The following is a 24,015-nucleotide window of genomic DNA, read 5'->3' as shown; positions in this document are numbered from 1 at the left end:
GCATTTGTGGAGCCTGCCTGTGCATATGTATTTAGGGAAAGGTGCTTCTCACCTAATTTAGAAGACGGGCTCCCCAGGCTTGTGGGCACCTCCCACAGACTTCACCATATCCTGCTTCCAAAGCGTATATTTGATCTCAGAAGTCAAAAGCTGTAAAGTATTTAATACTTGATCAGAGAGCTCTGCTTTTTCTCCTTAACTTTCCTCCTGTCACCCTGCAGATGTGATTTCTTCCTCTCTTCTCCTATGAGAGACCAGATTGTTTCAGTTTGGGCACAGAATGGATCCCTGAACAGGTCTGGTTGATGGAGCATTTTGACATGAAAAGGGTGGTGGTGGGGTGGGGGATGGGGGGGGCGGTGAGGGTGGCGTCTTAAATGTATTTGCATTTCTCTCCAAGCCTCCCGAGTTCAGAGAAATGTACAATTACTGTTGCACCTAGAAGTGAGATTTTGTGAACCAATATGACTAATGTGGAAGTGGGTCAGCTTGAAAAACATGCTCCAGAAGTCTTAGTCAGAGGTGATTTTCTGATTCCCCTGCTACACTGACATCTCCAAGTGATTGATGCTTTCAAGTGTGGAAAAAAAAATCCACATGCTGTTTTACTGACTACTGGCTCTGAGATTTGCTTAGACAACAGTGAGAACTGAGCATTGAGATGTCTATAAAATACAAAATGAAAAATTAAGGGGAAACTGACAAGAGAATCCCTTCGGTCCCATGGGTTTTGTGTTTGGCAAGGTGGGAGCCAATATAACTGTTAGGAGAGAAGTCCAGAAAATTTTCGTTTAAGACAGGGAAGGAAATGTTCTGTGATTCTGAGCCAGGTTATGCTTATGAAGTAATGGGAATTTGCTCATGATGGCTACCTACAAATAGTCATGGATGCATATGTGGTAGTTTAAAGTAGATGCTGGGGGCTGCCTTGATGCTTTGCCATTTTGTATTTCACTAGAGAGGACTTTGCCTTTCTCTTTTGCTCACTTGTGGTCTCCTTTTTAATATTCTTCTGTTCATCTCTTGGCTGTGTTTTATTTGATATTTTAGGCAGGATGTTTCTGCTTTAGGATTGTTTATCTAGGTCCTCCATCTTGCTTATACAATACTTGCCTCTAGTATCAGTGTTGCCAAGAATTGCCCATCTGAGTGCTGATTGATCAATTACTTTGTTGCTTCCTTCCCTGCCCACTCCTCTCCACCCCCACCTGAGTTCTGGAATCATTGCAATAGGCAGAAGCCAGCAATCTGTTAAACACTATGAGTAGTTCTTCAGGCAGGGTCTTTTCATAACCTCACTGATGAATAACAATGCTTAGAAGACAGAGCAGTTAAAGTAGCCATTTCAGTCAACAGTGGAAAAAATAGAATTGAGATAATTAATTACAGGCCTATTAAGGTGGGAGACCTTGGGTAAAATTCAGAATTTTTGCTCTTGTGCAGGCGGGAGGGGAGGGCCTCAAGTTTACTCATTTGCAAAATTATAGGTATGGACTATATGACCATGAGCATTTTGATTTAATTTTTAAAGTTTCCCTGGCATTTTTTTTTTCTGATTCCATAAGGTAGAGAATAGTGTGAGAATTATTTAAACCCCCCATTTTACCATGAGAGAAACAGATTGAAAAGCTGAATTGCCAGCTGCTAAAGCGTCAGATCCAGTGTAGCAACATATAGCTTTGCATAGTGGAAAGACTGCTGGATTTCAAATCTGAGGGCCTGGATTTAAATGCTCAAGCTGCCTCCTATTATCAACCTGTGCAAAGAACTGAATTGCTTTGGGACTTGGGTTTCCTCCTTTATAAAATAAAAGGGTTGGATTAGATATTTAAATTCCCTTCCTGCTTTAAAGCTTTAAAGCCTCATAACCAATCCAGTGAAGGTATTATGTATATTGTTAATCCCCATCTTCAATTTAAAGAGGTAAAGTAATATTTAAGATCACCCAGCTAATAATAATATCTTGGTGCTTTAAGGTTTTCAGAGCTTTCCATGTTCTCTCAAGTGATACTTACAAATGCTGCATTTAACAGATGAGGAAACAGGCTTAATCTCTAAGTGACTTGCTCAGAATCACAAGGCGAGTAAATGTTTTGGTACAGATTTGAACTCCTAACTTCCTAATTCCAAATTCTGTATTCCTTCTATCATACCAAGCTATATGACATCCATGACTCTTTTATCTCAAAGAGTTTAAGTGGAAAATATTTCAGTATTTTTCAATGAAAATTTAAGATTTTCTTTTAAGTTGGCTTGAGGTGTGATGGTAAAATATGACTTTTTAAAAAAAAAATTATTTTCTTCACTCTCAGTTCCAAAAAGCAACAAATAGTGAGTCTTTGGAGGTAATAAGAAGCAAAATTTTCACTTTCTTAAGGTGAATTCTGAGGCTAGTAGGCTAGGACAGAGTCAGCTCTGTGGCCTGAAAGTAATCATTCACCTTCTGAACTTTTTTCTCTGATACTTTATGGCATGTGAAGTAGTGCTTTAAATTAGAAGAAAATATGCAATGGAAATTTTAAATTTATATACCACAGATGCTGCTTTTCTCCTATTTTTGTAGGCTTTTTCTGTGAGATAACTAAAAATGTGTGTGGTTTTGTGTGTGTGTGTGTGTGTGTATGTGTATGTATGTATGTGTGTGTGTTTTTAAATTGTGGCCAAGGCCTAGAGTACATGAATGAATTATGAAATATTTATAGGATGTTTTCCAGTGAACGATATGGCTCTCCAGTATGTTGAAACCCACCGTAGAGATATAAAATACTTGAATTGAACTATTTCAGGGGCCTTGTTTTCCAAAGGCAGTGTAGTTTTACATAGCTTTGGCCTATCTAAATACTGTGGTAGCATACTGTAATAAAATTTTACTAATTAAAGCTAGATTGGAGACAGCCCCGCTTGAATTAGTGAACCTCAGCCCTTTGCAAACTGCCTTTTGACCTCATCACTCAACTAAAGCAACTCTGCAGAAGTTCCTAATAATTTCCTAATTATCAGCTCTGCTATCTTTTTTCCCCCCCTCTCAATGCTCATCCTTCTTGACTTCAAAGCAGGTTTTGACACTGTGATCTCCCTCTGCTGGATACCCCTTTCTCTCTGGGTTTTCATGTCACTGGTATTTCTTTCTACCTGAGAACTTCCCAGTCTCCTTGGATGGATCCTCATCATGTCACTGGTTTTCTTTCTACCTGAGAACTCCCCAGTCTTCTTGGATGGATCCTCATCATATTTCATGCTCTAACACAGTTGACTTGGCTTATGGTAGGCACTCAATAAATGCTGTATGCCTAACTGGGCATGTCCCAAGGTTGTATCTTGGGCCCTCTTTCTTCTCTCACACTCTCTTGGTGACTTCATTAGCTCCCCTAGGGCCCATTATCATTTCTAGTTTTATACCCAGCCCTAGTCTACCTTTTGAGTGTGAATCTCATAGCACTTACCTTCCTGCTGGACATTTTGGAAATGCATCTCCACCTTGGAATCCTTTGTTTCCTTCAAAAGCACCACCTCCTACCCAGTTCTCTATCATCATGTTAATATTTTCCTTTCTGATTTTGTTGGAACTTTCAGGAATACCTTGTTTCATTTCAGTGTTTTTAGTCCGTAGGCCTAGAACATAAGAACAACACTTCATAAGTGCTTGTTGATAGATCTTGGGCAATGTGAGGATAGGTTGAAAGGACCTGAGATATTAGAATTTAATCTGGGAAAGGTTATTCAGGCCAACCTATCAAGTCAGTAAGCTTTTGTTAAGCACCTACTATGAATCATATGCTGTGCTAAGTGTTGGGGGATACAAAGTAAAACTGAAAAAGGAAAAGGCTTGCTCTCTAAGAGCTCACAGTCTAACAGGGCAGCTGTAATAAAAAAAAAAAAAAGAGAGAGAGAGATAGCCGGAGTGGGGGATGGTCTCAGGGGGAAGGAGGACTGGGAAAGGCTTCATGCAGGAGACTAAAGCAGAGACTGGAAGGAAGCCAGGAGGCAGATAGATGTCCATAACAGAGCTTAGTATTTTTTCTCAACTACCCCTCTTTCAGACTTCCCTGTTTTTGTCAAGTAATATCACCCAGATTTGCAACAGACTTTTCTCATTCTTGCTTAGCCCACAAATCTTGGCAGGGGCCAAGTCTCATTTATTCTCCTTTCATGACAACTTTTTTTCCCCCTCAATAGTATTTTATTTTTCCAAATACATATAAAGATAGTTTTCAACATTCATTTTTGTAAGATTTTGTGTTCCAAAATTTTTCTTCTCTCTCCCATTACCTTCCCTCTCCCTAAGACAAAAAGCAATTTCATATAGATTAAACATGTGCTATCCTTTAAAATATATTTCCATGTTTGTCATGTTGTGCAAGGAAAATCAAACGAAAAGAGGGCAGGAGAAGGGAACCTCTAGAAAGAAAAAGCAAACAAATCAAAAAAAAAAAAAAAAAAAAGGTGAAAATACTATGCTTTTATCTACATCCAGTCACCATAGTTTTCTCTTTGGATGCAGATGACATTTCCTTCCCAAGTCTATTGGAATTGTCTCAGATCACAGTATAGCTGAAAAGAGCTAAGTTTATAATAGATGTTTATCATATAATCTTGCTTCACTCAGTTCATGTAAATCTTTCCAGGCTATTCTGCTAATCTTTTTTTTTTTTTTAATTTAATTTAATTTAAAAAAAAAACTTAGGTTATACATGTACATTCTTTTACATATTTTCATGTAAGTCACATTGGGAGAAAAGTTAGAATAAAAGGGAAAAACCATAAAGAAAAACAGAAAGGAAAAAAAAAGATGAACTTAATTTGCTTTCAGCCATATTCAATCTCCATAGTTCTCTCTCTGATTGTAAATGGTGTTTTCTGTCCAAAATTTATTGGAATTTCTTCGGATCACTGAATTGCGGATAACAAAGTCTAGCATAGTTGATCATCATAAAATCTTGTTGCTGTGTACAATGTTCTCCTGGTTCTGCTTACTTCACTCCGCATCAGTTCATTTAAGTCCAGCCTTTTCTGAAATCAGCCTGCTTATCATTTGTTACAGAATATTCATGTACTAGAACATTCATATTCAGTCATTCCCCAACTAATAGGCCTCCACTCATTTTCCAGTTCCTTGCTACCACAAAAGTAGCTGCTACATTTTTGCACATGTGAATCCTTTTCCCTCTTTTATGATCTCTTTGGGATACAGACCCAGTAGTGAAACTGCTGGATTAAAGGTTATACACAATTTTATAGCCCTTTGGGCATAGTTATTTTTACATTGTCCTTTTTATTCCCAGGGCCACCAGCCTACTCCAATCCCACTTCACCTCTCATTTGAACTGTTGTAAACTAACTCCTGGGTCTTCCTAACTCCAGCCTTTCCCTTTCCCACTGTTTTCCATTTGGCTGCCAAAGTGCTATTTTAAAAGCAGAGGCCTAACCATGCCATTGTCCTTTTTAAGCGATATTATCCTTCTTGTCTCTATGATCAAATAGACACTCCTAGCATTTAAAAGCAATTGTTTCAGCCTTCTTATATATGGTTCCTCTCTGTGTACTTTTAAGTTGAACCAATCTTGGCCCTCTTACTGCTGCTCACACACGAGATCCCTTCTCTGTGTCACTTGGAATCCTCCAATTTCCTTCAAAAGCACCACCTCCTACCCAGTTCCCTACCATCATGTTAATGTTTTCCTTTCTGATTTTGTTGGAACTTTCAGGAATATCTTTTTTCATTTCAGTCTTTTTATTCCTTAGGCCTAGAACTTCATATGTGCTTGTTGATAGATCTTGGGCAATGTGAGGATAGGTTGAAAGGACCCCAGATATTAGAATTTAGTTTGAGAAAGGTTATTTAGGCCATTTGGATTTGTTCTGTTTGTTCTTGGAGGAGTCTATAGGTGAAGAGATTTAGGCTTGATGGGAAAAAAAACATTTCATGACAATTACTGTAATCCCAAAGTGGGGGGGGGGGCTTTCTTTCGGGGTTGAAGTCATTATCATCTTCATCCTCATTGCTAGCATTTATATAGCTCTTTAAAATTTCTAGAGCATTTTGTGTGTATTATTTTATTTGATACATACATAAGAGGGCTATTGTTCCCATTCTGAGGTTGAAGAAACTGAGGACGAGAGGTTTATGATTTGCTCAGGGTGACACACAAGCATGAGTCAGAATTTGAACTTGGGTCTCCCTATTTAGATGAACACTTTATCCATTGTGCCACTCAGCTGCTTCTGAAGCAAAGGCTGCATTTGCCTAGTATGCTGGAGTAGTGACTTGTTCCTTTATGGGCTGGATTTTGATTCTTTTTAAGGTTTTCCTTCCAGCTTGTATTTAAGATTATGATGATTATAATTAGACTACTTAAAACAAGTGTTGCTTGTTTTAAGAAATGGTTGTCGACTAGATTATACATGGTCTTTGTTTACTGCCTCAACATAGCTGCTTCTAAAGGCCTTGAGAGTTACTTGCAAACTGTTCTTCAATAACTTAGACATTTTAAGGCAAGCTTGTTTGCATGAATAATTTGATTAGCCAATTCTTTCCCACCAAATCATGCAGAACTAACCTTCAGCCAAACTCTCATCTGGATTGCCACAAACTAGGAATGAACCTGGTCCAAGTGAAGGTTTTTATCTAATATTGAGTGCAGAGTATTAGTGTTGACAGTGCTATTAGCAGTGTCCTAGGCAGACAGGTGGTTCCCTCACGTCTTCCATAATCTAAACAAGAGAATATATCACATTAGAGGTACTGCAATCCTCAATTTCTTATTTACTTGTGACATGTAAGTTTCTGGAGGACAGGATTGTCTCACTCTTATTTGTGTCCCCATTGTCTAACAACTGATTAAGGAACAGTTCGTTTCCTCCTGTGGGCCAGTCACTGAGGATACAAAGAAAAAATAAATTTCTTGACTTCATGAAACTTACATTTAACTGGGGGAATTTAACATTCATAAACAAGTAAATATGAGGCATATAAATATGTAATAAATTCATAGGGAGTGAGAATGTGTGTGTGTGTGTGTGTGTGTGTTTTACATGCGTATGTATATTAACGATTGAAACACTCGGAAAGGCTTCCAAGAGGAGGTGACATTTTGGACTTAACCATGAAGAGAAATTTCGAGAAACTGCCAGAAGGAGAACTCTACCAGAATGGATTTGCCAAGAACCATAGTCAAGGATTGTGATGGGGGTGAGGGGGATGTTGGGATTGGGCAAAGTAATAAGCAAAGTAGTCTGGCTGGAATTTAGAATGAATGTAGAGCATGGAGTCATATGAAGTTAACCCAGAAAGTTAAAATTGTTGATCTAGATTTACTGTATTCTACCCAGGTTGGATTACTCTGGCATATGAGGTAGGATTTGAAACCAATACCTTCTTCATATTTGATGTTCTTTCCTCTGTAGCAGGATGACAAGCTCTAGATCCTAGCATGGAGTAAGTGCTTAACAAATACTTAATGATTCATCTGAAAAGGCAAAGGGAAAACCTGTTCACCACCACAGCTCTGATCTCTTCTTATTTGGCCCTGTCTTCTGGGGTTCCTAATTTCTTTTTTTTTTTTTAATTATTTATTACTTTTATTAATTTATTATTTATTAAGCAGTTTTGTGCCAGGCACATAAGACTGGGGCATAATACTCACAAATACCCACAGCACCTATGGAAGTCATGGGCATAAGCTTAAGTAACAACAGTACTGAAGCACATAGGTAGCTAAAATACCTCATAGCTCTTAGAATTGTGGATTTCCAGCACTCTGTCCAATGTGTCCCATGGCTGAGTGGGTTTTTTTTTTAATTTTTATTTAATAATTACTTTATATTGACAGAATCCATGCCAGGGTAATTTTTTTTTTTTTTACAACATTATCCCTTGCACTTGTTTCTGTTTCGAAAAATATGGAACGCTTCACGAATTTGCGTGTCATCCTTGTGCAGAGGCCATGCTAATCTTCTCTGTATCGTTCCAATTTTAGTATATGTGCTGCCGAAGCGAGCACGGTTCCTAATTTCTTAAACAAAGTGTGTTACTTATACCCTGGGAATTCCTTGTACTCGGCCTTTTCCTGAAAAGTTTTTTTTTCCTTTTTTTTTGGAGAGCTGGAAAGAGAAGCAACTAACTGAAGTTTTCTAAGACTAGAAACAGTAAACATTTGAGTAAAAGCACTGGTAAAATAAATTCACTGTGGCCAATAAGCAACAAAGTATTCCCTGGGGCACTTTGATACAAAGGAGTCTGAACATTTGAGCAATACTCCCTGTAACTACTAGAAACTTGTAAATCTACCATAAACATTTTTCTTAGCTCTGTAATTTGGTACTGGAATAGGATTTGAATTCTCTAAAAAAGTGAAAAATCACACATATATATATGTATTTATGCATGTGTGTGTGTATATATATATGTGTATACACACATATACATAGGTACACATCATATATGATTTATATACGTGGATTTATTTGTATAAACTCATTTGTATATTTATTTTATATTTATAAATCTGTGTGAAATATAGATGAGTGCATAAATATTTATATTTGTATATCACTTTGGGCTCCCTGGATGATCTATTAGTATTAACGAGACTTTTTAAGTCAACTATATGGAATCCATGGGAAAAATATAAGAATTTGGTGGGCTCAATAGATTTACCTAACTATACAAAAATTCAAAGGGGGGAGTATTTAGCTTCCCAGACTGAAATGTGATCTGTTAACAGCTTAACAATTGTAAATGGGTAAATCTTAGAAGGGTAGGAGGAAGGCTTAACAGTCCCTTCACTCAGGGAAGTCCCTAAATTCCAGAGATGCATTGAAAATGGCAGTAATGGGCCAATATTAACATGTGTGGTGTAACTGGCATAGAGTAGTGTGGCCACTTCCAAAACAGCTGTTTCCAGAGCTGGACTGGCCAGATGAATTGGTTAGGATTTAGAAAATTGTTTTAAATAATAATTTGCAGGGCTATGCAATTTCATCAAGGTTGAGAACTCCTAGTGTAAAGATTCCCAGATCCTGTAAGTTATAGCCTTGGAAAAATGCCCTTGGGGGCATTGAGAGATTAGTTGGCTTGGCTCAGGTACTGTAAGGACACAGAATTGAACCCAGGTCTCTGACTTCAAAGTTGGTTTTCTGTCCATTCCTGTTCTGCCATATAAATGATAACTCGTATTTATACAGGAAATATTCTTTCAAACCTACACTTGAAATCCTCATCTTTCAGTTTGAGGCATTTTCTTAACTCTGAGATATTATTCTAAGCTAAAAAATAAACATAATACAAAATCACCCAGTCCCAAATTAAGCACTAACCATATATATTGGACAAGTGCTGGCGTTTACCAAAAAAGGCAAAAACAATCCCTGCCCCAGTAAATTCCTATGGTGTCAATGGGAAGTAATCTTGGAGGGAAGAAGAATGTAAGGGAAGAGAAGGATTGGGAAAGACCTGCAAAAGACAGAATTTGAGCTGAATCCTGAAGGAAGCTAGGAAGTCAGGTAAGGAGGGACAAGAATTCTCGGTTTGTGGGAAAAACAATGAAAAGATCCTAAATCAGGAGATGGGAGGATCTTAAGTGCAAGGAACAAAGTCAGTGGTAATGATCAGAGTATGTGAAAGGGTGGAGAGTGATATGTAAAGAAACTGGAAAAAGGTAGAAAAGAGTCAGCTTATGAATAGCTTTAATTGTCAAAAAACTTTATATTCGATCCTCAAGATCACTGAGCCATTAGAGTTTATTGGAGAAAAGGAGAGGAAATGTCATGACTTTAGTAGATGGCCTCAGTTGCCCCTTCACAGATAGGGAGTCCAAGTAGTGTTAGCCTTATTTTACAGATGGGCAAACTGAGTGACTTGTCCTACATCCCACATCCAGTATGAGGCAGAACTGGGACTTCATTTTAAGTTTCCCTCTCATAGAATATGTCTTGGCATCCTGAAATCATTTCTAATCTAAAACTCTGGGCTATTGGAATATATGCATGGTAGCATGAAAGGATTAAAATCTTTGAAGGACATATCTAGGACTGGTAATTAATTTCAATGAAAACTCAAGGGAAAAAAAATCTTGGCAGTGGATCAGCCCATTGAAATGAACAAAGTTTTTGTTTTGAAGTGAGACCCTGGAGGATGAGACCCTGTGACATGGAGCGTCCCCTTGAGGTGTTTTATTTCATTCAGAGCAATACTTGCCAAAGAAAAGAGCTAACTAAGCATGATTAGTCAATGAATAACCTGGGGGAAAATGTAGACACATTAGTCAAAATAGACTGATAAGATATTTGGTTTTTGTCTCTTAAAATCTGCTTCTGCCAGATACCTTAGAACATTTGTAGAGCTAGACCTTACAGTGGAAGGAACATCTGCTGAGATCCTACATAGAAGAGATCTGGGTAAACTTCATCTTTCTCTGGTCCTAAGCTTTCTTATCTACAAAATAGTCTTCTCTTCTGTCTTGTGGGCTTATGCTATGGTGCATGCTCTTAGTTACCAGTGGGACTGGCACAGAGTAAGTAAATATTTGGACTTGAGAAAGAGACAAGCAACCTGTGTCTGTTGGGGGGAGGGGGAGATGCGTAGAGTGGGAAAGTTTTAATATGGAGGATTGGAGAGATAATATGAACTAAGCAACTAGGTGGTCTGGAGCAAGAAGGACACTGCTGAGTGTGATCAACCAAATTAAAGTGTAATTGGGAAACAGTTAAGATAAATAAAAATACAGTTGGATATTTCTTGATGTTTAGTCATGTCCAGCTCTTCATGACCCTCTTCCCCCCTTGGGGTTTTCTTGGCAAAGATATTGGTGTGTTTTGCCATTTTCTTCTCCAGCTCATTTTACAGATGAGGAAACTGAGGTAAACAGGGTTAAGTGACTTGTCCAGGGTCATACAGCTAGAATCTTGAGACTACATTTGAACTTGGGTCACCCAGATGCTAGTCTTGGCACTCTTTATCATCTAGCTATTAACATAGATAATGCTGATAAATGGTTTTCTAACTTATTACGTAGTTGTCAGGGATTCTTATGTGGTTTATTGGCATCATACTTGTTTGAGTTTGACATCACTGGTCTAGTGTAGCAGGTTTTTTTTTTTTTAATAATAGGTTTTTATTTTCAAAATATATATGAAGATAGTTTTCAACATTCATCCTTGCAAAACCTTGTTTTGCAAATTTTTCTCCCTCTTTCCCTCCTGTCCCTTCTCCTAGATGGCAAGTAATCCAGTATAGGTGAAACATGTGCAATTCTTCTAAATATATTTCCATATTTATGCTGCACAAGGAAAAGAAAAAAAAAATGAGAAAGGAAGAAAAAAGCAATCGGATGATTAAAAAAAGGTGAAAATATTATGTAATTCAGGCTCTATAGGTCCTCTCTAAATGCATCACAAGTCTATTGGAATTGGCCTGAATCAAAATAAAAAGCCACATTGCTCAGAGTTGATCATATGATTTTGTTTTTACTGTGTACAATGTTCTTTTGGTTCTATTCTTTTCACTCAGCATCAGTTCCTGTACATCTCTCCAGGTCTCTCTGAAATCATCCTGCTTATCGTTTCTTATAGAGCAATAATATTCTATAGCATTCATATACCATAACTCATTTAAGCATTCCCCAAGTAAGTTTACAGTTCCTTGCCACTACAAAAGGGCCAGCAGGAGTTCTTAATTTTTTTTTTTTTTTTTTTTTTTAGTATCATCAATCTCTTTGGCAACTGCCTTTGAAGCCTATAAAACCTTTTTCAGGATAATGTTCTTAAATTCACAGAATAAGATACATAGGACTTCAAAAGAAGCTAATTATATAAAAATGCAATTATTAAAATATGGACAGGAAAAGGAAAAGGTCATGAAATCCAGGTTAAGAACATGGGCTAAAGCACTGAGGTTATAGTCAGGAAGACCTGAATTCAAATCCAGCATCAGACATTTAATAGCTATGTGACCCTTGACAAATAATTTGACCTGTTTGCCTCAGTTTCTGTAACTATGAAACGGGCATAATAGGAACAGAGTTCTTTTGAGTATTTAAAAGAAATATTCATAAAAGCATTTAGCACATGCCTGGTAGTGGCATTAGAAAATTCTTCATTTCAGAGAGAAGTTTGGAGACATCAGAGTTTTCCAAATTGTTCTTTTCATTTTATTAAATCCTGACATGGTTCATTGCCACTCCAATCTATTCTAGACCTGCTTATCCTGTGATACCTTCCTTCCTACCTTTCCCACTGGTACAACTGAGGAAGCTCCCTTTACCAAGGAGGCACATGGGCATTCCCTGCAACTTAGAGATGTGTTATAGTCACTGGAGGCAGTGAAAGGTTATTGATTTGCCCAGGGTTACAAAGCCAGTTTATGTCAGACAGAATTGGAAGCCATATCTGCCTAGTTCCCAGGCCAAAGCTCTATCGAATCTGCCATAGTATCAGTTACAAGAGATGACAGATGAATAGGTCAATGTATTCCACAGGAATATAAAACTATCCAGAGCAGAATTTCTTTTAATTTTTTAGTTTTAGAATTTCTTTACACTATTAAAAACCATTGAGAACCACCCCTCCTCTCAAGTAGTTTTTGTGTGAGTTATTTGTAATCATTTCTATTGGAAATGAAGACATCTTCTAAAAAGAGTTTTGACCTCGAAGACCATCATACAATAATCTTAGGGACTTTGAGGAGTCATTGGGCCCCAATTTGGTTACCTCTCCTCTGGAGGAAGACTTGAGGATGTTTAGTGGGTCACGATGAGAATTTATGGGAAAGCATAGATAAGATGAGGTCACACATAAGATATGTCACCAAATTGTAGGAATGTTGTTTGCTTTGCCTTTTCAATGTGTGTGTGTGTGTGTGTGTGTGTGTGTGTGTGTGTGTGTATAGATAGATAGATAGATAGATAGATATAGTAGAGATCTTTAGACGGCATTTGAACTCTTTGAGATCAGAAACTTGTCATATTGTGTCCTCTGTAGGATGGGGCACTCTGCCTATCATTGGCTCCCAATGCATGTTTGTTGCTGGAGTTCCTTCATTTATCTCTTCTGATTTCAATAAGAAATCTATTTTTTTCCCCCTTTTCTTTCCCTTTACTCCTATCCCCTTTCATTTCCTTTCCCTTCTCTCTTCAGAATCTAAGGATAGACAATTGATCATTCTTACAATATTAAATCCAAAGAGGAAGAAACTTGGTCTGCTTTGTGTTTTAACAGCTCACCCCCAGAGCCTAGCTCTAAGAATGAATGCTTAGAAAGTGGTGATTAGGGATGATAATTTCGGCTCTTCTTCTTTAGCCTGCATATGAAGAGTATCCAGGCTGGCCACCAGAGAATTAGATTTAATTGTTTTCACTGAAAAAAATTTAAACTTTTTAGGTTTTTAAAATTTTTTAGTTTACAAAAATTTTCCCTTTGCAGGTTGGAGTTCTTCAGTTATATTATCATTTTGGGCTCTTCAAAAGACATACTGCTTTTATTAACTTCACTGATACAATTCATAGCAATAATTTTCTTCTTCCTGATTATTTCTTGGTTTTAAGTTCATGCTCTAACGAGCCACATGCAGCCCTAGGGCCACAGGTTGACCACTCTGGCCTGTGAAGAATACTTAGCTAGGGAGGGAAAGATAGTAGGAGCTCAGAAAACTTTACTATTAATTAGTATCTCCTGTTTTACCCATGAGAAATCTGAGACTCAGAAAGATTTTGAATTCTTCAGGCTCACACAGCAAGAGTTTTCCCCACTCCAAGGCCAGCAGACTGTCTGTGCTACTGTGCCGTTTTCAGAGTCCAGTCAAGGCTCTCTGCGAGTTCTGTACATGTCCCACCATTAGAAAGGAGACGCCTTTCACTGGCAGCTATTCTTTCTGATGCCTTGCTCCCTTGGTTGCTTCTACTGGAGTTCAAGATGCCAAAGAGCTAAATCATTTGTGCAAAGTTCATCTGGCCACATTGGCAAAATCGGGATTCTTGGTGTTAAAGGTAACCCTTCGCTAGCCAGAAGTTAAACCTCCGAAGATGTCAGCGCTTCTATTGCTTTTCTTCCTGCAGTTTCAAATTGATAAAGACAAAAAATCTTCTGCTAAAACTATTAGTTAATTATTCTTTCAAATGGATTTCAGATGTTTAGGGACAAACAGCTCCATCAGCTCAGGGAAAAGTTGTTTTAACCTGGTTTTCTAGTTACTCAAACTTAGCAACCTAGAATCTAACCCTGAGGCCATTCTGGTCCTATTTTAAACTTGCACCTACTCTTCATGTTTTCAGCTTGCCTTGTGGTGACTTTTTTCATGTCACTGGAATTTTTTTTTTTTCTCAGCTCTCATTGCCAAAACTAACATTTCTAATACAACATTGAATAGTAATGGTGATAGTGGGCAACCTTGTTTCACTCCTGATCTTATTGGGAATGGTTCTAGTTTATCCCCATTACATATACTGCTTACTGATGGTTTTAAATAGATGCTACTGATTATTTTAAGGAAAAAAACCGTTCATTCCTATACTCTCAAGTGTTTTTAATAGGAATGGATGTTGGATTTTATCAAATGCTTTTTCTGCATCGATTGAGATGATCATATGGTTTTTATTAATTTGGTTATTAATATGGTCAATTATACTAATAGTTTTCCTAATACTGAATCAGCCCTGCATTCCTGGTATAAACCCTACTTGGTCATGGTGTATTATCCTGGGGATGATTTTCTGTAGTCTTTTTGCTAATATCTTGTTTAAGATTTTAGCATATATTCATTAGAGAGATTGGTCTATAATTTCCTTTCTCTATTTTCAACCTACCTGGTTTAGGTATCAGTACCATGTCTGTATTATAAAAAAGAATTTTGTAGGACTCCTTCATGCCCTATTTTTTCAAATAGCTTCTATAGCATTGGGGCTAATTGTTCTTTAAACGTTTGATAGAATTCACATGTAAATCCATCTGGTTCTGGGGATTTTTTCTTAGGGAATTGATTAAATAGCTTGTTCTACTTCTTTTTTTTTTTTTTGAGATGGGACTATTTAAACAATTTACTTCCTCCTCTTGTTAATCTGGGAAACCTATATTTTTGAAGGTAGTCATCCATTTCATTTAGGTTATCAAATTTATTGGCATAAAGTTGGGCAAAGAAACTTCTTATTATTGCTCTAATTTCCTCTTCATTGGTGGAAAGTTCCCCCTTTTCATTTTTAAGACTAACAATTTGATTTTCCTCTTTCCTTTTTCTAATCAGATTTACCAAAGGTTTATCTATTTTATTGGTTTTTTCATAAAACCAACTCTTAGTTTTATTTATTAATTCAATAGGTTTTTTTTCCTTCCAATATTATTAATTTCTCCTTTTAATTTTAGAATTTTAAGTTTAGTATTTGGTTGGGGGGAATTTTTTTTTTTTTTTTAAGCATGCGTGTGGACTGGAGGGCTGTGGGCCCAGGTGGATGGTGGTGAGAAGAGTTAGCTCATTTTATAGATCAGGAAACCACTTGATCTCTGTGATCAGAGCCACTGATGAAATGAACTACAAAACTGGCACTCAGACTTCCAACCTCTTGGCTTTTGTTTCATTTACTGGGCCACACCTATCCTAGGCTTCTTCAGAAACTAAAGCTCTGCTTTTAAAGAAAAGAAAGAACTGATTAAGGAAATCTGATCTCTTAGCTTGTACTCTACTACTGTGCCCAGTCAGGAAGATATTTTTCCTAAGAATCTATGTGCCAGGCACTGTGCTTTAGGATATCAAAAAAAAGTACAGGTACTTGCTTTCAAAGAGCTTACAGTCTACGGAGGAGACAACACGCAAGCAAATGTATAGAAATCAAATTCTATGCAGGATAAATGGGAGGAAAGGCACTAAATAGGTTAATGGTCGTTTTTAGTGTCTTCTTTTAAAAAACTGATCTATGGGTAACCTTGGCACTTCCTAGATTTACTAATATGTCAGAGCCAAAAGAATGAAAGCACAATTGTTTTTTCACTTGGTTTTAAAGCCGGGTGAATCCAGTATTTGCTGAATGGCTTGCTTCAAGGTTTACAAAACATACAACAACATTGTTAGGTAGTCATTGTAAAGCATCATTCCCATTGTACAGGTTAAAGATATTGAAGCTGGGTGAGATGAAATAAGTCACATGACTGGCTAGTAAGCTGCAAAGGCTGGATTTAAAAGACAGGATTTCTGGTGCCGGTCTGGTGTCCACTTTACTGTGCAAGACTCTAAGCTAGGGACTATGGGAGAGATGGGTCGTAGGTGCTGGATGGAAAGAGAACAGCCCAATACAGAATGGAGACACAGAAATTGCCCTCAAGAAGCAATGGCCTGTGTGTGTGTGTGTGTGTGTGTGTGTGAATCAGGGTAACCCAGGCAGGAGCAGTCTACAAACAGACAAATGGAAACAACCCAGTCAAGTCCACAAATATTTGTTAAGCACTTATTATGTACCAGGTATTGTGCTAAGCCCTAAGTACACACAGATTCTGCCTAAAGAAGCTAATATTCTAATGAGGGTAGACAGTACATAAAAGGAAGGCAGGAGGAGTTGGGGATGAGAAATGAAGGTACCCACATGGGGCACGGTAAAGAAAGTCTGGAGGGAAGCCTGGAGAGGAACTAAGACATAGTTGGTCTGATATTTTCCTTAAAAAGGAGGTGCTTAGAGGAACCAGCCCATTGGAGGAAGAGGTCACAGGGCAGAGGCACTTCCAGTGTTGTGAAGTCCAGGGTAGGGTGAACTTCCAGGGTGGAGAGGTTTTTTTGGCATAGTAGAGCAAGAATACAGGCTGAAGAGAAATGAAATCTAAACAAACACCAAAAAAAGAAGGATGAAAACCTGGGCTGGGCAATCTCCTTAAAGTGGAGAGTCTAAGAGGAACCAGCCTGAGGGTCCAAGGGCACCCAAGTGTGGCTAGTCTGATGATCTGTACAAGATGAGAAAGTGATGGTTTTGTGCCCCGGAGGGACAACCAATAATGAAGTTGCAGAACTACCCAAATGCAGTGAGCAAATCAATCTAGCAAGCAAGCATTTATTAATGCCTGCATTGGAAGATGTAATATCCGGACTGGCTCTCTGGAGGACCTCGGGATTAGCCCAAGTCCTTAGTCTTAGTGGAGGGTTATAAAGACAGGAGGGCTACCATGAGGCTGGTCAAAGATGGAGTCCAGAATCTGGAGTCTCCAGAGTCTTCTCTGTTCAGGGCTGAGAGAGTTCTTCTGTGTCTGAGACTCCCTTAAATACTTCAGTATGATTACATCACTATAGCACACTGAGCATGCTCCAACTTGTCAGGAGAACCATTACAATGCCATATCACCTTAAGTATATGTTTAGAGAATCATTCTCTCACACTGAATAGGTGCTCAACTATAAACATCATGCTATCCTTGAGTCCCGCCCTCTATAGGGAGAGATAGGGTGATGCTAGGATTTCAGAGGGGTCTGTAAATTTTTCCAGGAAAGAATGGATATTTTCACAAACTTCTAGTTCAAAGATTCTTAACTTTTTTTTTTTTTTTTTTTTTTAATATCATGGACCCTTCTGGCAAGCTAATGAAGGCCCTTTCTTTGAATAATGTAAAATGAAGAGAATCGAATGAATGGAATTACAAGGGAAATGAAGTGTATTAAAATATTTCTATCAAAAAATTTTAGAATTTGACTACCTTGTCAAATATTATTCTGATAGGGAGTTCCTACATTTCACCAAACTATTAGTCCAAGATTAAGAATAAAGGTTGAAGAAAGTCTAAAGATGCAGGACTGAGAAGGCAAGATGCCTATCCTGGCCAGGCCATGGTATCCTAGTATAATGGGGTTGAATTTTCAGTCACTCACCATTCTGGATAGCTCAGCCACAGGGGAGCCTTCCAAAGGGAAGATTATCTGGTCTTTGAAGTGTGGTCCACTTTTGACTCTCTGTCCCTGGTGATAGCTAAAGGGCAGATGATGAGATGTCTGCTGAGAGAGGCACTGGCTTCCTGGTAGACAGTTTTGTACATCATGGCTGGCTTTAAAGAGAATTAAAATTTAATAGTTTTTTTGTTGTCTATATTAGTTTGAGAGAAATGTAATGGCGTTAAGAGATTTTTAGTTTTAAGGAAGTCCTCTCCTGTTAAGAATATCAGGAAGATTGGGGGCCTTTGAAACTTCCTCTGGGGTACTAAGCACAGTAGCAAATCAGAATGAGCCCTGGGTGGTGGGGGCCCTGTCTGGTAGAAGCATTTCTTTCGGAAGATGGCTAACCATGTTGAACACATTCTGGGCTTATGGCCCTAAAATTAGAAGAGATGGTTGAGTGATCTGGATGGCTTATTTAACTTAGTTTCCTTATCTGTAAAATGAAGAATTAAGCTTGAGGAGAATCCAAGTTCTTCATATCACATCCTTTTTAGGGATTTAAATATTCAAAGTCCCTTCTGTTTCCAATGTATGAACCTATAAACATGCTATTCTTGACATGGCAAAGCTAATAAGCAAAAATCAGCTTCATCTTAATCAATTTGGCCTGTCATTCAACCTGCCAACATCTGGGATTCTTATTCTGTCATCTTGTCTGTTAACTTTCAGTCCCAGCTTTCTGTCAGTGAAAAGTTGTATGAGCATGCCTTTTGCACACAGAAGGTGATTAATAAATACTTCTTAATTGATAGATTGAACTATGTGTCACTGCTAAAAAATATTGGGTAAAATGCGGCCACAGACAATCTTGTAACACTCTAATAGAGATGTTTCTTGATAGTGCTAGACATTGGTCCATTAATCACCATTCTTGGGGTCTGTTTCCTAAACCAGTTAAAAATTTACTAGCCATATTACAATCTAGCCCACACTAACCATTCTCTTTTCCATAAAGGTATTCTAGGAGACCTTTTAAAATTCCACATTATAAGCTCTGTGTGCTGTGTTTGTCATATTCCTCCATACTGTACCAGTCTAATGGCTCTGTCTCAGAAAAGTGGGAGGACTTACTTTCTAAACTCTCTGGTCCTAGTCATTCAAAGTGGATAAGTGAGGGGCTCCAACTAGACAGCTTTGAGGATCTCTTTCAGATCTAAATCTGTGATGGATTCTGTTAATCTATGGTGGCCCTTTCTAAATCCTCACAAATGATTCTTTTAACAAACATTCTGGAATTTGCAGGATCACAAGTCTGTAGTTAAGAAATCTACCTTCATGCCATCCTTTTTTCAACCAGAGTTGCTGAGTTGACTCCAGTCTTTTGGTACTTTTCAGGGTCCCAAGATATTTCCTTGAATTTTTAAAGTTCCTTTGCTTACCAAAGGAACCAGGGTATATAAGAAACAAAATTTCACTCTCTAGGCCTTCAATCATAGGCTTCATATCTTTGGCAATTTGTGTTCTGCCAGAGCTGTGTGTGTGAATAGATAAAATGACTTGTCATTAGTTATGCTCATTGTATAATATAAGCATGTGCCTGAAGAGCCAGAAGGGCTAGAAATTGCTTTCTTCAAAATTTTAAGCATTCTTTTCTGCACTTTGGTTTATATTCTTAATTTAGATTACTTATAAAGGGCTTACTTAGTAAAAATGAACTTCTAACCACCCCCTATTCAATTATCTTATTGAAGTTTTATTATAATCAAAACATTTAAAAAGCTCTCTCTAGTTCTTATATTGAGCAGGCACTCCAGGGGTTGGAAAAAATAAGGAGATAATCTTTAGTAAAAATGACTTTCGTGACAGGATGTTTTTTGATTTACAAAAAAAAAAAAAAAAAAAAAAGTGCCTGCTTTCATCATTAGCAAAACATTTCCAGGAACTTAGCATTTAGCATAGTACCTGGCACACATTAGGCACTTTATATATGCTTACTGACCGACTAATTATTCATAACAATTTAAAACTCATGAACTGTCCTTTTTGTTCTCTTTGGGGCACTCTATTTACATATGTTCTTCACATCCCTATACTATTGTGTCCCATAATCCTGGATATATTGGTATATTTTAAATGGTATTTTTTTCCCAGTTACATGTAAAGAGATTTTTTCCCCATCTTTTTCTCTCTTTTAAAAAATTTTTTGAGTTCCAAATTTTCTCTCTCCTTTCTTTTCTTCCTCCCTAAGATGGTAAGCAATTTGATACAGATTATATATGTGCAATAATGTAAAACATTCCCATATTAGTGATATTGTTTAAAAAAAAAGAAAAAAAACTATTATATTGCTGATGTGTGGTTAACTAACCTACTCAATAAGTCTCAGAGATCTCTCAAGGTCTAAAGAAAAAGTTTTTATATGTTTCTCATGAGAAGCAGACATCACTCTACCATACAAGAGATAAAAGTGAGGCTCTGAGCATAAGCATCATAAACAATATATGTTCCCTGATGCAATATTAACCCTTCTTGCCCTTGGTGGCTTATCCTTATTGGCGGAGAGTATGTCCTTACATTCTAAGCATGAAAGCTATTTTTAAAACTATATTAGGAAGCATTAATCATTATACAATCTGATACTGACAGGGAAAACAGGTGCTAGATCAGTGGGAAATGGGAAACAACACATAAATTCAAAATTTAAACAAAGACATGTCTTTTGCTGACCTTGAGTTATGTTACCAAAGTATGGGATGGGTAGATGTAGACAAGATCAGTTTGTTCTATACATTTCCAGAACTGTTCTGTCTATCCCTACCTTGGAATTGTTAAGAAAGGCAGGGGAAAACAGGAACCTGATCCTATAGCTTGGTTAATTGTTAGTTTCTTTTTGAAGAAATAGAAAACTTTTCCCATTCACTGAGAAGAGCCAAGGCAGTCACAGTTGATGTCACAGTGTTGCTGTTACTCTGTAAAGTATTTCCTGGTTCTGCTGACTTCACTTTGCATCAGTTCATGCAAATCTTTCCAGGTTTTTCTGAAATTTCACCTGCTTGTAATGTCTTATAGCATTCTATTAAATTCATATAACACAATTGCTTTAACCATTTCCCAGTTCATGGATATCACCTTCCAGTTCTTTGTCACCACAAAAAGCTGCTGATATTTTTATACATATAGGTTCTTTTCCCTGGGATTCTCATGGTTTTTTGTTTTTTGCTTTTTTCCCCCTTAGACTAGTGCCTTGAGAGTCTCCATTTTATTTTGATGATAAAATCTCTGGTATCTTTTTCTTTTGCTTGATGCTTGAATAATTCATATTAGCTCAATAAAGAGCAAATCTTGTGGAAACGAAAGGAAACTTAAATTAGAAAAGTGAAACCCACTAGGACATCAAGAAATAATCAAAGGTGGAGTTTATCTTCCCCCCCAAAAATGAAAGCTCCTGACTTTTGTAATCTGGAATGGTGGCCTGAGACTTGAAAAGATTTGTTCTTGGTCCTCAGCCCTCCTTTGTTACCTTCCCCCTTTCTATAATGGGACTTGGAGTCCCTCTTGGAGATGGTAATTGCTATGTAATGAGAGGTAGACATTCATATTGTGTAACCTCAGTAACATCGAATTAATGGGGAATTGGGGAGGGACTTGTGCTTCTGTATAGGAAATAAAATGCTGCCTTTGAAATTTCAAAGGTGAGTCTATTCATATAAGCACCCATTCTTGCAAAAATTAAAAATCTTTCTTGCATTCAAAAAAAGAAAGAAATTAAGATTTCGAGATTTCTTGTCTTCCTGTGGGGCAAAAACCGTGGTCTAGGGAATTCAAGGGAGAAATGTAGAATTTGCAGTTTATGTTATCCAAGAACAAAGTTATGCTGCTGCTGGAAACACTTATACTAGACAGGAAGCACGGACAAGAACAGCCCCTTCTCATTACAAAAAGGAGATGTCTGCAATGCTTTTTGAAAGGATACTTTCTCATTCACCTTGTAGAAATTGTGGATTTCTTTCAGGATTATGGACAAAAAAGTACACTTTAGCTCACTCCTTTTCTTATCCACATTATCTTTTAGGTAATAATAATTTATTTCAGAATGATTTAAAAGCATAATGATTATTAGTGACAGAACTGAATAGGCCTTTAAAGTCCAAGCCCCTCACTGAGGACCTGAGAAGTTAAATAGTTTCCCCAAGATCACAGAGGCAAGAGAGCTGGGATTTTAAGCCACTGCCACTGACTCTAAATTCAGGAGTCTTTCTGCTTTGTATTGCTGGCTCCTTGGATTCAAATCCCAGCTCTGTCTCTTATCTACTTTCTTGTTCTTAGGTGGGTCATTGCCATTTTCTAGCCCTCATTTGCTGGGATTGAATTAGGGATGTTTTGCCTGTAGCTCTAGATCCTTCATCCCATATTAAAAACTGTTAGTGATGTAATAGGACTCTTCGGTCCCCTGATCTTTGTGGGAGTTCTAGGTCAGAAAACCCTGAATCTTCTGGTTCTGACTCCCCCCCTCCCTTAATTCACTTGGCCTCTGGGAAACTCCTAAAATAATCTCCACCCTTAATTCATCTGGAAATTACTCCCTAGACCACCACCCTTGGTTCATCCTGAGATCACTCCCTGGCTCTGAGCTACAGGAGACCAAATAAAATTAAATTCTGTCTCTTAATTCCTTGCTACTTTCTTAATCAGGATCCTAGCCCACTGAGAATCCCTCAAGTGTCAATAAACCCTCTTTTGCCAAACCTTAACTCGGAGATTGGGACTGCGAATTCTTTTGAAAAACCTCCCACACTGGCCTGGGGACTCCCAAATGCTTATAGGGTATCATCCTGCAACATTAGGAGATCAAATGACCATCTGAAATGACATTTTAAGTGGTTGTGGAGGATTGTGGGGAAGCGGGGGGTGGAGGGGAGGAGGTTTTGTTGGCAACTTGAATGTTGGGACTGGTTAATGCATATTCACTGATGTTATAAGTCATGTTAATATGCTTTTCCCTGGATCTCCCTCCATTTTCACTTGTGTATTGTCAAATTCAAGTAGTATCTCCTGGAAAGTCAGCTAGTTTCTCCCTTGGCTAATCACCTAGCAGTTGAAATCTTAGGCACTTAGCATGCCATATACATATATATGTATATGGCATGGAAACTGAATGTAAATCAACATATGGTTTGTTCACTTTTTTTTTGTTTGTTTGTTTGTTTTTCTCATGATTTTTCCCTTTTTCTGATTTTCCTCTTTCAACATGATTCATAAAGAAAGGTGTATTTAAAAAAATGTACATGTATAACGAGAAAAAAAGAAAAAACAAATTATAGCAAATAAGATGGCTGTGAAGTGTTTATAAACTTTAAATCTTGACACAAGATTGGTACGATAAAGTTTTTCTTAAAAGACTTTTTAATCTATGAAGACGGATAAAACACTTAGATTGTCATTACTGTTTTATTAACAACAATAATAAAAGTCAATGATTTGTATATGTATTTTATTGCCTCTAATAGATTGTAAACTTCTAAACCTTTTGGTTATTCCTGCATCTGCTTTAGCACCTTATGCAGTATAGTTTTCCTAGTAAATAAATGCTTTATAAATGTTTGTTGAATGAATAAAAGTCTCATTGTGAGAAGCAATTCAGTGTGTCTGGTTATAAGCTGTGAAATCTAAGGTGAGCATCTTTTTCCATGAACAAAGGAGCATCAGTTGGATCTGCTCCTGGCTTGTTGACCTCCCCTGGAGTGAGGGCAAAATGTGTGCTTGGCTCTGATGTACTAGATTATACTCCATGGTTTTCTTTGGCTGCCTGATGTGATGAGTGTCTCTTCCTCTAAGATCACAGATCATGCAGCTTTAGAAACCATGTAGTCCAATTTTCTCACTTTACAGAGAAGTGACTTACTTAATCTAAGGTCACACACATAACAGACTCAGAATTTGAATCCAGATCCTCTGATTTCAAATTCAAAATGCAATTCACTATACCATCTTGCTTTCTGCAGTCTGGGCTTCCTATTGGCATGGCACATTGATAGCTATTGATTTTTGAAGGCTATGTTGTTAGACAGAGGTGGCTTTATTGGTTGAAGTTTTAGCTTAGGTAAATCTTGCCATCTTTGTAGACTCAGGGGCAGAATTTCTTAAATTTATTTCTCATCTTAAAATCACAGAAATATAAAGCTCTT

The 24,015-nt window shown here is 37.6% G+C and overlaps 1 protein-coding gene, 1 long non-coding RNA gene and 1 other non-coding gene across 6 annotated transcripts in view; 1 reads left to right on the top strand and 2 right to left on the bottom strand.

Annotated features, from left to right (window-relative positions):
* NMT2 (N-myristoyltransferase 2) overlaps positions 1-24,015 on the top strand; it is an 83,240-nt gene that overhangs the window by 1,613 nt on the left and 57,612 nt on the right. The window contains exon 1 of one of the 4 annotated variants that reach the window (XM_051961186.1): positions 214-296. The exons of the other annotated variants lie outside the window; for them this stretch is intronic. Within the exon in view, the coding sequence (XP_051817146.1) occupies positions 247-296 (50 nt within the window). The 5' untranslated portion in view covers positions 214-246. Of the gene's footprint in view, positions 1-213; positions 297-24,015 lie in introns of those variants that run through there. 4 annotated transcript variants of the gene reach the window in all.
* On the bottom strand, positions 150-21,750 carry LOC127537868 (uncharacterized). Its single transcript, XR_007947627.1, has 3 exons — positions 17,828-21,750; positions 3,444-3,612; positions 150-244 (listed from the first exon to the last, which is right to left on the bottom strand). It is a non-coding gene; the product is annotated as an uncharacterized LOC127537868 (long non-coding RNA).
* On the bottom strand, positions 7,894-8,000 carry LOC127539538 (U6 spliceosomal RNA). The gene has a single exon (XR_007947966.1). It is a non-coding gene; the product is annotated as a U6 spliceosomal RNA (small nuclear RNA).

Source organism: Antechinus flavipes, chromosome 5 (genome assembly GCF_016432865.1).
Source record: "Antechinus flavipes isolate AdamAnt ecotype Samford, QLD, Australia chromosome 5, AdamAnt_v2, whole genome shotgun sequence".
Lineage (NCBI taxonomy): Eukaryota > Metazoa > Chordata > Mammalia > Dasyuromorphia > Dasyuridae > Antechinus > Antechinus flavipes.
Note: the sequence above shows the minus strand (reverse complement) of the source record. Positions and strands in the feature narration are given on the sequence as shown.